Source organism: Tamandua tetradactyla, chromosome 12 (genome assembly GCF_023851605.1).
Source record: "Tamandua tetradactyla isolate mTamTet1 chromosome 12, mTamTet1.pri, whole genome shotgun sequence".
Taxonomy (NCBI): domain Eukaryota; kingdom Metazoa; phylum Chordata; class Mammalia; order Pilosa; family Myrmecophagidae; genus Tamandua; species Tamandua tetradactyla.
This window is the reverse complement of record NC_135338.1, coordinates 40307651-40323970: the sequence shown is the minus strand read 5'-3', so window position 1 is coordinate 40323970 and position 16320 is coordinate 40307651. Positions and strand designations below refer to the sequence as shown.

Genomic DNA, 16320 nt, shown 5'->3' with positions numbered 1-16320 from the left:
CCCCAAATATCTGATCATTTCCTTTACCCCAGTGCACAGTTAGCCTGGTAAAAGACCATCGGTCTCCTTGGGGAAGGCTTAAGGAAAATTAACAGTATAAATTTGTGGCAGTGTAACAGGGTTCTCCCCCAAAGGGACCTGACCTTCCCTTCATTCAAGGGGCTGTGGGTCTGTAAACTGTTTCAAGTCTGGAAATTGATTAAGGGGCCGTAACTCTGTGTTTTTGTAATTCAGTTTAGACTTATGTTCACTTGACCTAGAACTCTTGTTTATACAGCTCGAACAAGAATTTAGTAGACTGCCCTTCTATTGTATTTCTAGGTACCCCATGATTTACTATCCAGTGCCACAAATCACTGCAAGTCATATAATTTTGACGCCTGCTTTGAGTTTGCTATCTATTATAGTTGACAAGTCTACCCTGTCTTTGGCGATTATGTGCTGCCACCTGGCTTCTGCCAACTTGGGATCTCATCATCCCCATTGTGTTTAAGGACTCCAGCTCAGTGACAGCAATTCCTGCAGTAATATCTGACCTACAGAAAAGTGCAACCACAGAGCTCTTCAGGGATGATGGTGCTAGTCTCACAAATTTATTTCTCACTGTTCTGGTAAAAGGTGCATCCTCTGGACATTCCTGGGGTGTAAGAGCAGGCTTTCCATGATAAATCCACTGTAACATTCCAGTCTTTCTAAGCCTCTGGATCCCCTCATCTACATTATACCAGGGCAGTTCTGGCATTTCAACTTCAAGTAATGTTGGGCACCTTTTGATCCGTGTTTCAACCAACCATCCAAACTGTTAATACCTTTTCTAACCCCTTGAGCTATAACATTGAATGCAGAATCTCTGCTTAGTGGGCCTATATCAATAAATTCAGCCTGATCCAGCCTTATATTCCTCAAACCCATTCCAGAGACCAAAGTGGACCTTAAACCCACAACCAGAATATGAGCAGTTCAGTGACTGACTCTTATATGTCTGGGACTTGTACCCAGTACAGTCTTGTCAGACTAAAAATTGGGACCCAAATCCACAATCCTAGGATTAAGGTGGGACTCAAACCCATAATCCTAACCTAGTAATCAAAAAACAACAAAGCAGGTTCTGTAAGATGAGGCACTTTAATGAAGATGTCCAGAAGACATCTTTATCTGGAACCATTTCTTTCATTGAAATTAAACTGTGTTGAAGGGCTGACAATACCAGTGGGAAGAGGAGATAGTCCTGATTGTATAGCCTCTAGAGTAACTGGTCTGGTCGGCAGCTTAGGGTTGATGATTAGAAAATTCCATCCCATAGAAGCCGTAGACCCTTGGGCAGGAATCTCTATGACGTCCCTTCACTTTTATGAAATTGTTGCTACCCCAAAGCAGGCTTGTCTGCCCGAAGCACATAGAAGTCAAAGCCATGACCCCAGGATTTCAAAAAGTGAAAGAGTTTACTGCTAGGCTACTAGCAAGAAGACCAGAGGAAAAACCTCAGATCAGTTTCCCTGCACAAAATGGAGTCTGGAATATCACACTGTCTTTGGGGAAAGCAGCCTAAAAGGAGTGGTTAAGGATGTGATGAAATGATATGGGCTAATCCAGCTGGGTAAAGGCAGGCAAAAGGGTGTGGTTAAGGATGGGGTGAGATGATGTGAGCCAATCTAGTTGGGGGAAGGCAGATTTAAAGGAGTGACTAAAGATGGGGTGAGATGATGTAGGCCAAGCAGCGCTTGCTGTCTTCAAATCATGCTTGATCTTAAAATGGAGGCTTAGCATACTCCATGACTAGAACCATCAGAGCTGGTCTTTGCAGATGCTGCAAAGGGAAAGGAAACGAACTTTTCTGGCTGTGAAGCAAGCCTCTCTTATTAAACATGAGGAGGTGGGAGGTTAAACAAAAGAAATTGAAACTTTTTTAAATCAGTAGGGAAGGGGTTACTTCAGTAGAAAAAAGAGTTAGTAAGGAGAGGTTTCAATTTCAAAGTTGTTTTAGATTAAAGTGTGATTTCTTCCTTCTTGTTTCTTCATAGAAGCAGGAGAACAGGCCAGACAATATTTTATGTGGATTCGGTGATTCCACATGTAGTTTACTTTTTTAAATATGACATTTATTTTTTCAGTCAGTTCAATTTAAGTAAACAACTGGATTCATTTTTTAAAAATTTTTAAATAATTACAGATTCATAAGATGTTTGAAGTATCTATCTACCTAGCTACATATTCAAATGTACAGAGAGGTCCCATGTATTCTTCATTAGTTAGGGGTAACATTTTATATAACTGTAGCCCCATATCAAAACTTGGAAATTGGCATTGGTATAATCTACCAAGTTTATTCAGATTGCTCTAATTTTACACATACTCATTTGTGTGTATGTGTATGTGTGAGTAGTTTTTTATCTCATGTTTTGATTCATATTACCCCAACCACAATCAAGATACAGTACTTTTTTATCACCACAAGGCTCCCTTGTACTACCCCTTAATAGTCACATCCATTACATGCATAATTTATAAAAGATAAATTTATAGTTTATTCAAATGAAGTGATAATTTGTGATAATTATTACTAATTAAAACTTAAATACCCCTTAATATATTTAATGATTTTACAAAGCAACCTTACTGTTATAAAGTATAAAAAGTTTATCATCTATATGTAAGGTCTCGATTTTTAATGTAACACACTTGTATCCCATGTTATTACAATTTTCAACTTGAAATAGTCTAGGGACATTCAAATTTCATAGGATATTTAGTCATATAACTGACCACAGTTTTCTTAGATATTTATCTAATGGTAATATTAGATGAATATTATTAAGGACATTTTAAATGTCTTATTCTGAACTTGTATCTTTCAAATTTCTATTGAAGTGTAATATTAGAAATATAATTATATACCAATTAGATGACATGTTCTTTGAGTCATTGGGTCCTTGCAGCTTTTAATTCCAATTCAGTTCATTTGACACTACTTGTGATAATGTAAAGAAAAAATTGTTTTAGAATTTAGATTAATTTCAGAACTATGTAGGATCTCAGAGATTCTTTAATATAAAATCCTTGTTTTAGAGAAGAAAGAAGTAAAAACTTTAAACATGGTTACATTTGAGATAGAACTGGGACTAGAACCCAGACTTGTGAGGCCTGGTCTAGTTCACTTTGTAATATGCAATTAAATTATTTTATTGGAAATATAGATATGTTTATAACAAGATATTTATTCTTGCATATTACCTGTATATGTCTTCTGAAATTTTTTTTGCTTTTCTTCTCTTACACTGTGCTTATAATTTAGTTATCTTCTGTCCCATTGGATCTTTAAATTTTTCTTTATCCTTTGTTGAAACTCTAGCTTGAACAGGAATTGGAACTATCTCGGAGGTTATTGAATCAATCTGAAGGAAGCAGAGAAACACTTATGCATCAGGTAAGTCTATGTAAGCTGTGAATATCTACTTTTACATTAAATCAGGATTGAGTCTCCTTTTTTATTAAATGTCTTTGTGAAAGGAAAATAAAAGTAGGTCTAGAAAAATCCTTGTGTAGTAATGTATATTAGCACATGTAAACAAAAGGTAGAAATCTTACAGTGAAAATTCAGAGAAAGTTATTATAAAACACAGGCCGAAGTTCCCACTATGACAGTGTATTTTGCTACTCTAACTTATTTCTCTCTTGGTGTGAGCAGTGTCAAAGTAGACTGTAAGACAAAATTTTCTGAGAAACTTGATGGGTCCTAGGACCAGTCAAATCCTGAAACCTAGAGGGCCCAGCCTCTCCAGAACATCAGCTAGTTCTATCTCCCTACCTCACATTTTTGACAACCCCTTCCAACATGAAAAAGTTAAGACTGTGCATAGGCCAAATACCCCTAAAGAGTGGGATAAAAAAATCAAAGACAGTGGTGGAGTTAGACAGAGAAGCTAGATTTTAACAAATGAGTATGATTGCTGAGTCCTTATACTGATATTTCTTTTAGTCTCCAGTATTTTAGTGCAGCTAGAAGTAAAAATCTAAAATTGTGAAATTGTAACCCACACCAAACTCTGAAATCTGTTCTACAACTAATTATTGTGCTGTGCTTTGAAATTTATTGCTGTTTTGTATATGTGCTATTTTTCATAAAAAAGAAAAAAAAGTCAATTGTGATGATAAATAAATGTTTATTCCTTCTAGCCTCCATTGTTCTGGAGCAGCTAGGGGGAAAATCTGAGATGATGATATGGTATGGTAGCCCATGACAAACTCTGAGATCTGTACTTGTTGAGGAGTACTTTGAAAACTATTGCTCTTTTCTTTCTTTCTTTGCTTTGTGTATATGTTATATTATGCAATAAAAAAAGCTAAAAGAAATAAAGATTTTCTGAGGAACATAATTTTATTCAAGGAGACTTTGGAGAAGGGGGGATTAAAATATATAAAGCACACATTTCCATGTTCAAATTACTTTGACTGAATCACTGTGTTACAGTCACATTTTTAATATACCACTTTCCCCTTTTAACCAAAGATAAGGCTTAATTTTTAAGCATAACATTTTTTAGCCCCTTTTGGGAGTTTGTCACTTCTGATATTTGAAATTCAATAATGTTAAATAGCCATCTTATCTACATTGGATGAGGGTGTATAGGTTTCTAATTGCCTCTCTTCCTGTTTTTAATTTCAACTGCAATTGTACCTTCCTTTTTTATGAAGTGCGTTACATAACTCTGCTACATAATATGCTTGGTGAGGCAAAAATGTCAGGCATCATAGATATTCAGAAGGACTATTACATTTTGAAAATTGGTGTTGAAAATATACTGCATCACCTGTTTTACAAAACCTTTAAAAATGTTCACTGGCTTTTTTTCTAAAGCCAGCGGCCACATGGAGTTAACATTGGCAGAGTTCAAATGTTCTTTCTTGGAAGTTTATGTTGTATTTGATTCCAATCTGATTTTTTTTGAACACTGATTAATAATCTCTAATTTCAGGTTTTTTTAACTGTGTGGTTTAATATATATATACAAAGCAGAAAAATAAAGCAATAGTTTTCAAAGCACTCTTCAACAAGTAGTTATAGAACAGATCCCAGAGTTTGTCATGGGCTATCATATGATCCTCTCATATTTTTCCTTCTAGCTGCTCCAGAATATAGGAGGCTAGAGGGCTTAAATACTTTTTTATCATCACAATAGCCTTTTTTTACTTCTTTGTTTTTGTGAAAAATAACACACACACACACACACACACACACACACACACACATAAAAGCTATAACTTCAAAGCACAGCACCACGATTAGTTGTAGAACATATTTCAGACTTTGACATGGAATACAATTTCTCAATTTTAGGTTTTTACTTCTAGTTGCTCTAAAATACTGGAGACTAAAAGAGATATCAACTTAATGATTCAGCATTCATATTCAAGTCCTATCTTCTATGTCTAATTCCACCATCACCTTTGATCTTTACATACCTCTCTTTAGGATTGTTTGGGCTATGACAATTCTAAATTTTTTATATTGGAAGGGTCTGTCACTAATATAGGGTAGGGAGATGGAACTATCGGATGTTCTGGAGAGGCTGGACTAGGTTTCAAGACTTATCTGGACCAGGGACCCATCTGGAGGTTGTAGGTTTCTGCAAAGTTACTCTAGTGCCTGGAACCCTTGTGGAATCTTTTATATTGCCATTGGTGTTCTTTAGGATTGGCTGGAATAGTCCTGGTTGGGGGTTGGCAGGTTATGATAGGTAGCAAGGTCTACCTGAAGCTGACGTAAGAGGTACTTCCAGAGTAGCCTCTCGACTCCATTTGAACTTTCTCTGTCACTGATACTTTATTACACTTCTTTTCCTCCTTTTGGTCAAGATGTAATTGTTGATCTCATAGTTCCAGGTCTGGATTCATCCCTGGGAGTCCTCTCCCACTTTGCCAGGGAGACTTTCACCCCTGGATGTCATGTCCCATGTAGGGGGAAGGGCAATGATTTCACTTGCAGAGTGGGGCTTAGAGAGACTGAAGCCACATATGAGCAACAACAGAGGTCCTTCAGAAGTAAGGACCTTCTTAGGTATGCCAATAGGTAGTCTGAACTTCTCCACTACCTACATAAGCTTCACAAGAGTAAGCCTCATGATCGAGGGCATGGCCTATTGATTTGCATATCCCTAAAGTTTGACACAGCATCATGGGATTCCTTGATGGTAAGATTTAGTAATTCCGTGTTATTTCTCCCCTCCCTCAGGTGACTTTGCCAATACTTTTTTTGATTATCTATTTAATATAGTATTCTAGTTTGCTAACTGCTGGAATACAATATGCCAGAAACACAGTGGCTCTTAAAAAGGGGAATTTAATAAATTGCTAATTTACAGTTCTAAGGCCATGAAAATGTCCCAATTAAAACAAGTCTATAGAAATGTCCAATCAAAGGCATCCAGGGAAAGATACTTTGGTACAGCAAGGCTGATGAAGTTCAGGGTTTCTCTCTCAAGTGAAAAGGCAGATGGTGAACACAGCCATGGTTTCTCTGTTTCTCTCTCAGCTGGAAGGGCAAATGGCAAGCATGATGTCACCTGCTAGCTTTCTCTACTGGCTTCCTGTTTCAAGAAGCATCCCGGGATGTGTTTTCCTTCTTCATTTCCAAAGCGCTGGCTAGTGGACTCTGCTTTGTGGTGCTGCAGCATTCTGTGCTCTCTCTGAATCTCCTTCATTCTCCAAAATGTTTCCTCTTTTATAGGACTCCAGAAACTAATCAAAACCCACCCGAAGGTGTGGCGACATGTCGTCACTTAATCCATTTTAACAACCACTCTTGATTAAATCACATCTCCAGGGATATGATCTGATTAAAGTTTCAAACATACAGTACTGAATAGGGATTATTCTGCCTTTACGAAATGAGATTTAGATTAAAACATGGCTTTTCTAGGGGACATATATCCTTTCAAACCAGCACATATACTCTAGGATGTTTTCACACATTGCAATAATCTATGCAGGATTAACAGACCTCTTTCTTATTCTGTGCTTCCTGTGTTTCAGTTGTTCAAATGAGCTATACAGATAAATTGAATTAGATTACACACTACAGAAAATTTCGGTTCCCGTTCAAATAAACCTTTCTTCCATTGGTCTCAAAGAGTATGTGTGGCTCTAAAGTACAGATACTATCTTCCTTACCCTATGTTTTCATTTACTTTAACCCCAACCTATTGATCTTCATTCTTATCTCTAAATATCAGGCTATATATATAAAACAGCCTCTCAAAATCCTGAAACAACAATTACCACTCCAGACTTAATGTGTCTGCGCTAAAAGCTTACAATCTAGGCCCCTGTTTTCTATCAGCATTTTCTAAAGGTGATCATATCATTGTTGGTCTTTTGTTTCTGACTTGTTTTGTCTCATCAGATGTCCTACATGTTCATTCACATTGTTGCATGCCTCATGGCAGTGCTTTTTGTAGCAACACCACCTTCATTCATAAGTATATACACCATTGTTCTCCAATCTACTTCTCCATCAGTGCAACCTTCAGCCACCAGGATTCATTGGGCACCACGTAGAGGGCCCAAAGTCCACAGTCCATCAACATTCTTAATTTTAGATAATTTCATTGTTCCCAAGAGACAGAAAACCAATAAACACACCCTCGCCAAATAGGAGATCTAAACCTCCTCTTAACTCTTGGCCCTCACCCCATTATTTACCTCTGCTGTTGCTGTGGTAGTGCTGATGGTTTCCTTTTGAACATAGCTCATAGCATACAATAGCAGCTTTCCCCCTGTACCCTGCACTTAAACACTCTTTATATATGAATCATATCTTTGAAGTAATTCTTATGAGAACTCATTCATGTTTCTAGTGTGAGTCATTGGGACACATAGGTCTATACAATCCCTTTCAATCTTTTTCATCTTCAAATGAAATATAACTTCTAGACCCACTAGAGAATCACCTTTGCTCCTGTCTATTCCCTTACATTAGAGTTCAACCTCATTAACTAAAGTTTCAACCCTCTCTAGCTTCTCTGTATCTCTAAGTCCCCTATATTCTGTATTATAAGCCTCTGATTATATCTTTATGCTGGTTATAAAAGTGGAATCAGGCGGGCCGCGGTGGCTCAGCGGGCAAAGTGCTTGCCTGCCATGCCGGAGGACCTCGGTTCGATTCCCGGCCCCAGCCCATGTAAAAAACAAACAAACAAACAAAATACAATAAAACAAGAAAATGTTTAAAGATGTTTCCTTTCCTTCCTTCTATCCTTCCTTCCTTCTCTCTGTCTTTCCTTCCCTTCCTCCCTCTCTCTTAAAAAAAAAAAAAAAAAAAAAAAAAAAAAAAAAAAAAAAAAGTGGAATCATACAGTATCTGTCCTTTTGTGTCTGGCTAATTTCACTCAGCATTATGTCCTCAAGGCTCATCTATCTTGTCATGTGTTTCAGGACATCATTTTGTCTTAGTGCTGCATAATATTCCATTGTATGTATATGCCACATTTTGTTGAACCACTCATCTGTTGATGGGCATTTGGTTTGTTTCCATCTTTTGGTGATTGTGAATAATACTGCTAAGAACAATGGTGTGCAAATGTCTGTTTGTGTCATTGCTTTCAGCTCTTCTGGGTATATACCAAGTAGTGCTATTGCTGGGTCATAGGGCAACTCAATATTTAGCTTCCTAAGGAATTGCCAGTCTTCCATAGTGGCTGCACCATTGTACATTCCCACCAGCGGTGCATAAGTGTCCCAGTTCCTCCATGTCCTCTCCAACATTTATAGTTTCCTGTTTGTTTAATAGCAGCCATTCTTATAGGTGTCAGGTGGTATCTCATTGTAGTCTTGATCTGCATTTCTCTTATAGCCAGTGAAAATGAGCATCTCTTCATGTGCTTTTGATCCATCTGTATTTGCTCTTCAGAAAAATGCCTATTTACATCTTTAGCCCATTTTAAGTTTAGATTGTTTGTTCTTTTGTTGTTGAGTTGTATGATTTCTTTGTATATACAGAAAATCAAACCTTTGTCTGACAGGTGATTTCCAAATATTTTCTCCCATTGAGTTGGCTGCCTCTTCACCTTTTTGACAAAGTTTTTTGAGTTGTAGAAGCAGTTGATTTTGAGGAGTGCCCATTTATCTATTTTTGCTTTTGTTACTTGTGCATTAAGTATAAAGTTTAGGAAGCTATCTCCTATTACTAGGTCTTGAAGATGTTTCCCAGCATTTTCTTCTAGAAGCTTTATGATGATACTTCTTATATTTAACTATTTGATCTACTTTAAGTCAATTTTTGTGTAGGGTATAAGATAAGGGTTGTCTTTCATTCTCATGGCTATTGATATCCAGGTCTTCCATGCCCAATTATGGACAAGACCATTTTGACCCATTTCAGAGGATTTGGGGACCTTGTCAAAAGTCAGTTGACCATAGATTTGGTTATGTATTTCTGCACTCTTGATTTGATTCCATTGGTCAATGCTTCTGTCTTGTGCTATTACTATGCTGTTTTGACCACTGTGGCTTTATTATAGGTTTTAAAGTCAGGGAGTGTTAATCCACCCACTTTGTTCTTTTTTAGGATGCTTTTATTTATTCAGAGTCTCTTTCCCTTCCAGGTCAATTTGGCAGTTAGCTTTTCCAAATCTTCAAAGTAGGTTGTTGGAATTTTGATTGGTACTGTGCTGCATCTGTAGATCAATTTGGGGAGAATTGACATCTTAACTATATTTAGCCTTCCCATCCTTGAGCAGGGAATGTCTTTCCACCTATCTAGATCTCCTTTCATTTCTTTCAGCAATGTTATGTAGTTTTCTGTGTACAAGTCCTTTATATCCTTAGTTAAGTTCATTCCTAAGTATTTAATTCTTTTAGTTGTTTTTTTGGAATGGAATTTTTTCCTTAACTGACTCCTCATCTAGGTCATTGCTTGTATATAGAAATGTTGTTGATATTTGCATATTAATTTTATTTTCCACCACCTTGCTGAATGGGTTTATTAGCTCAAGTAACTTTGTTGTAGATTTCTCAGAATCTTCCAAGTATGGTATTATATCATCTGCAAATAATGAGAGTTTTAGTTTTTCCTTTCCAGTCTGGATACCTTTTATTTCTTTGTCCTGCCTCATTGCTCTAGCTAGAACTTCTAGCACGATGTTGAGTAATTGTGGTGACAGTGGGAACATTTGTCAAATGCTTTTTCAGCATCAGTTGACGTGATGATGTGTTTTTTCCCTTTTGATTTGTTAATGTGCTATATTACATTAATTGCTTTTTTTTGCATTGAACCATCCTTTCATTCCTGGTATATACCGCACTTGGTCATGGTGTATAATTCTTTTAGTGCGCGGTTTTATTTGATTTGGTAATATTTTATTCAGAATTTTTGCATCTGTGTTCATTAGGGAGATTGGCCTGTAGTTTTCCTTTCTGATATCATCTTTACCCAGTTTTGGTATTAAAATGATATTAGCTTCATAAAATGTGTTAGGTAGAGTTTCTTTTTCCTCAATTTTTTGGAAAAGTTTGAGTAGGATAGGTATTAGTTCTTTCTGGAATGTTTGATAAAATTCTCCTGGGACGCCATCTGGCCCTGGGCTTTTCTTTGTAGGAAGATTTTTGATGATTGATTGAATCTCTTTACTTGTGTTTGGTTTGCTGAGATCCTCTATTTATTCCCGAGTCAGTTATCCTCTTATGATTTCTGTTATCTCTTCATGATCTGTGGTAACACACCCCTTCTCATTTCTGATTTTGTTTATTTGCATCCTCTCTCTTTTTTCTTTGTCAGTCTTGCTAATAGCCCATCAATTTTATTGATTTTTCTCAAAGAACCAACTTTTGGTTTTATTGATTCTTTCTATTGTTCTTTTCTTCTTCCATTCATTTATCTCTGCTTTAATCTTTGTTATTTCTCTTCTCCTATTTTCTTTGGGGTTAGTTTGCTTTTCTTTCTCTAGTTTCTCCAGGTTTGCTGTTAAGACTTCAATTTGTGCTCTTTCTTGTTTTTTATATAGGCATTTAGAGCAGTAAATTTCCCTCTCAGCACAGCCTTTACTGCATCCCATGAGTTCTGATAAGTTGTATTCTCATTTTCATTCATCTCCAGATAGCTACTGATTTCTGTAGCAATTTCTTCTTTGACCCACTGGTTGTTTAAGAGTTTGTTATTTAATCTACATATATTTGTGAGTATTCTCATTCTTTGGTGGTTATTGAGATCTAGCTTCATCCCATTGTGATCAGTGAAAGTGCTTAGAATAATTTCAATATTTTTAAATTTATTTATTCTATAAATACATTCAATATTTTTGAATGAGACCTGTTTTGTGTCTCAGCATGTGATCTATCCTTGACAATGTTCCATGGGCACTAGAGAAGAATGCATAACCTTCTGCTTTGGGGTGTAGTGACTATTTATGTTTGTTAGGATAATTAATTTATCAAATTATTTTACTTCTCTGTTTCCTTATTGATCTTCTGTCTGGTTGTTCTATCTATAGAGGACAGTGGTGTATTGAAGTCTCCTACTATTATTGTTGAAACATCTGTTGCTTCTTTCAGTTTTACCAATGTCTGTCTCATGTACTTTGGAGCTCCTTGATTGGGAGTATAAACATTTATGATTGTTATATCTTCTTGGTGAATTGACCCTTTAATTAGTATATAGCATCCTTCTTTGTCTCTTGAGATGTTTTTACATTTAAAGTCTATTTTGTCTCATATTAGTATAGCTACTGTTCTAGTTTGCTAGCTGCTGGAATACAACACACCAGAGACGGATTGGCTTTTAATAAAAGGGGATTTATTTTGTTGGTTCTTCAGAGGAAAGGCAGCTAACTTTCCACTGAGGTTCTTTCTTACGTGGAAGGCACAGGATGGTCTCTGCTGGTCTTCTCTCCAGGCCCCTGGGTTCCAACAACTTTCCCCGGGGTGAGTTCTTTCTGCATCTCCAAGGGCCTGGGCTGAGCTGCCAGTGCTGAGATGAGGAATGCTGAGCTGCTTTTTGCTGTGCTACATTGCGCTCTCTCATTTAAGCACCAGCCAATTAAGTCAAACGTCACTCATTGCAGCAGACACGCCTCCTAGCTGACTGCAGATGTAATTGGCAACAGATGAGGTTCACGTACCGTTGGCTTATGTCTGCAGCAACAAGATTAGGTATGCTTACCTGGCCAAGTTGACAAATGAATCTAACTAACACAGCTACTCTTTCTTTCTTTCTTTCTTTTGGTTACAACTTGCATGGAAAATCTCTTTCCATCCTTTCACTTTCAGTCTATTTGTATCCTTGTGTCTAGGATGAGTCTCTTATAAGCAGCATATAGGTGGATTATGTTTCTTAATCCATTCTGCCAATCTGTATCTTTTAATTGGTAAGTTTAGCCGTTAACATTCAAAGTTATTACTGAAAAGGTGTTTTTTGTTTCCACCATCTAATATTTTTTATTTTGTTTGTCAGATCTATATATTCTTTTCCCTCTTTCTCTTTGTATTCTTTAAATTACCCTTAGTGGTACTCTTCAATTCTGTGCCCTCATCCAGACCTCCCTCTCCTTTCTTTTTTTTCCAGCCACACAACTCATTTTAGTATTTCTTGTAGGGCCTGTCTGTTGTTGACAAATTCTTTCAGGACATCTTTTTCTGTGAAAACTTAAATCTTTCCCTCAATTTTGAAGGACAGTTTGCCTGGGTACAGAATTCTTGGCTGGAAGTCTTTCTCTTTCAGAATCTTGAATATATCATACCACTGCCTTCTTGCCTCCAGGGTACTAGTTGCGTAGTCTTAACTCAGTCTTACTTGATTTCCCTTGTGTATAGTAGATTGTTTTTCTCTTGCCACTTTCAGGATTTTCTGCTTCCCTTCAACATTTGACAAACTGAATAGTATGTGCCTTGGGGAGGGCCTATTTTAATTTATACTGTTTGGAGTTCTTTGGGCTTCTTTAACTTGTATATTTATGTCCTTGATGAGGGTTGGGAAGTTTTCCCCATTATATCCTGAACTACTCTTCCTAGCCCTTTACTCTTCTCTTCTTCTTGGATGCCAATGATTCTTATATTTGTACGCTTTGTTTTACCTGTAATTTCCCTGAGTTCCCATTCAATTTTTTCCATCTTTTTTTCCATTTGCTTTTTTGAGTTTTCAAAGTCAATTATTCTGTTTCTATGTCACTTATTCTTTCTTCTGTCTCTTCAGATCTGGTGTTGTATGTTACTTGTTCAACAGCCTTTAATCTCTGTGATTTCTGCTTTTTTTCAGTTTGTTTTTTTTAAATTCTTCTTTGTGCTCTTCTACTGTCTTGATCTCCTTTATGTCATTTGCTATCCCACTTATTTTATTAATACATCTTTGATTAGTTGTCCCAACGTCCATGTCTCCTCTGGTGTTTTAATTTGGTCATTAGGCAGGGCTGTATCTGTCTGCCCTGTGATATGCTTCATGATCTTCTGATCTCTTTGTGGCATGTAGATATCTTGATTGATTTACTTTGGGAATTGATTTGTTTCAGTAGCTTAAGGCCTTAGAACTTTCCTGTGTTTGCCGGATGGTTGTACAGCAGGGAGCAGGGCATGGGGTGGAGCACTTAGTATGGTGATTTGTTTCAGGGCATGTATGGATGCAGGTTGGGGATATTAGGATTGCTGCCTGTGAACATGGGTGCCCAGCGGTCAGGTAGGATGTAGCTGTGTGGGTGCACCAATCTCAGGGGAATAACCTTGGGGTGCACTGGTCTAAGGTATGGGGCCCTTTGTGCACATTCCTAGAGCTGTGGCAGCAGGTTCTCATTATGCCTTCGTGGACTGGGGGCAAATGTGATCTGGCTGCACAGTTTGGTACTTCCTCAGAGTTGGGAAGTGAGAGTGAGGGCTGTGTGCATGTGCAGTTCTAGGACTGTAATTTGTGGTTCCCAGATCTCAGTGACGTGATTGGGGGTCAGTGTGCATGCGTGGGCCTGGGAGTGCCGTAAAGGGATGCTGTGAGCTCAGGGAGGGTGGCATGAGGCTGTGCGACACTGTGGGCTGGGTAGGGGGGCAGGGGTCGCCTAGGTATGGAGGTTATTGCCTGCAGCCTTATTGCACTGACAACAGCCTGCAGGAAACAGGGAAGGGGAGTTAGTGTTTGAGTGGGGTGCAGGAGAGGTGGGTTGGGCTGTACTTGGGGTGGGGTTGTGGTGCAGGTATGTGCACTGTGGTCTGGTGGGGTGGGGCGCCTACAGCGCGGGCAATGGTAGCTGGTGACAGGGTTCAGGTATGTGGGGTGTGAAGTGAGTTGCTGGTCATGGGTCTGATGAGCTGGTGAAGGTAGCGTGCCAAGGAAAGCAGCCTGGCTTACTTCTTAGTCCTGCGCTCCGGTCTGTGTAGTCCCTCGGTCTCCCGTACTTTGTGCTTCTGCACCAGGCTCCAGCTTTCTGCCTCTCAGTTGCTCGGCCTCTGTAACCAGGACTGCTGCATGTGGTTCAGAAAGCTCTCCCAGGTCAGCCGCACTCCTGAATTGCCGCCTCAGTCACCCTCCTGTCCCTTGTCTAGCTTTTCCATGGAGCTGGGCTGATCCTGAGCTACTGTAGTCAGCCATCTTCCCGAAAGTCTCTAATTTCAGTTTTTCAATCAAGGGATTTCTGTGTTCTGGTTGCATTGTGATTTTAGCAGTCTTTTTGCCATTGCTAACTTTTCTTAATGGTCATTAGGAAATTACCTGCTATGGGCTATATGCTCATCTATAGAAATACAAAATGCGTAAGTCTGTCCTCTGCCTCAAGGAGCTTATTGTTTATTAAACATCATTTATTGTTCATTTATTTTAAGCACGATAAATAAAAAATTTAGTAGAGAAGTTGTGGATTTACAGAACAATTGTGCATAATCTACAGGCTTCCCATATACCATCTCACCACCAACACTTGCATAGTGTGGAAAATTTGTTTACAATTTATGATAATTTTTTTTAAACAATAGTTATATTTGTTACATTTGATGAAATATAATTTAAGTAGTATATTATATACTATAAGTATAGTATAACTGTTGCTCATTGTTTACATAGGGGTACTTTTCCCCTGTATATCCAACCTATTATTGTTTTTTATATATCTTTTAATTTTGTTACTCATTTACCTATACACTGGATAAAGGAAGTATCAGTCACTTGGTTTTTACAAACACATGGTCACATTATAGAAGCTCTATACTTATACAGTTATTATCAACGATCGAGGCTACTAGATTATAGTTCAGCAGTTTCAGGTATTTTCATATGGTTATTCTGATACACAAGCAGCTAAAAAGGAATATCTGTGTAATGAGTCAGTAGTCGTAATCATTTTTTAACATTAATTTCTCAGGAGCAGCTCCTCCCTCTCATTTAATCATTTATCAATCTTCAGGGACATCTGGGCAATGACCAGTTTAGCTTCTTTGTGCTGGAAAGGAGTGTTGACCTTATGGGGTAAAGGAATAATGTTCATGGAGAGAATGGTTCCTTTGGGTTTTAGGGCTTATGTGGCATAGGAACAATGTATAGGAGGCCTTAAGTTTCTGAAAGAATAAACTTATTAAGTAAAGCATTTATAGAGTCTTTATAGAGTGTTGTTTAGGGTGTTCAGGAATACTGTCAATTGGAGCTTGGCAATTTGCAGTATCTGGCTGAAGCTTCCGTAAAAGTGATCTCCATAATGACTTCTTGACTCTATTTGAAATCTCTTAGCCATTGAATCTTTTTTTTTTAAATTTCTTTACCCCCTTTGGTCAATAAATCATTCTTAATCTCACATTGCCAGGACCAGGCTCATCCCTGGGAGTCATATCCCACATTGTCAGGCAGACTTGCACCCCTGGAAGTCATATCCCATGTATGGGGGAGGGTAGTGAGTTTACTTACAGAGTTGGCTTAAAGAGAGAGACCATATCTGAGCAACAAAAGTGGTTTTTAGGGGGTGACTCTTAGGCATAATTATAGGCTTTGCTTTGCCATTGCAGAAACAAATGTCATAAGGTCAACTGTCAAGATCAAGGATTTGGCTTATGAAATTGGGACTCCCTAAAGCTTGAGAGAATAACAGGAATTCCCCTGGTAGGAAAGTTTATTAGTTCTACATTTTTTTCTGCAGTCCCTCATGGGAAGTTTGCAAATACATTTTTAAATTTTCTTCCCCTAATATTTGAGAATATTTCAGGGTATTACATTAATCTGTACAGATTAACAAGATCTCATTCCCTATTCTAGGTTTCATGTTGTTAGGTTGTATAAATAAACTGACCAGACAGGTTAAATTAGGTAGTGTGCTATAGAAAATTTAAATTTTGGAGCAAATAAACATCTCTTCCTTTGGTCTCACAGAG

At 37.8% G+C, this 16320-nt stretch overlaps 1 protein-coding gene across 10 annotated transcripts in view; it reads left to right on the top strand.

Moving 5' to 3' along the window:
* CEP128 (centrosomal protein 128) overlaps positions 1-16320 on the top strand; it is a 667241-nt gene that overhangs the window by 169811 nt on the left and 481110 nt on the right. For 9 of the 10 annotated variants that reach the window (XR_013160385.1, XM_077123226.1, XM_077123222.1 and 6 more), the window contains one exon: positions 3350-3424. The exons of the other annotated variant lie outside the window; for it this stretch is intronic. Coding sequence is in view for 8 of the 9 variants with exons in the window: in XM_077123226.1 (XP_076979341.1) it covers positions 3350-3424 (75 nt within the window). In the remaining variant the exon portion in view is untranslated. The remainder of the gene's footprint in view (positions 1-3349; positions 3425-16320) is intronic. 10 annotated transcript variants of the gene reach the window in all.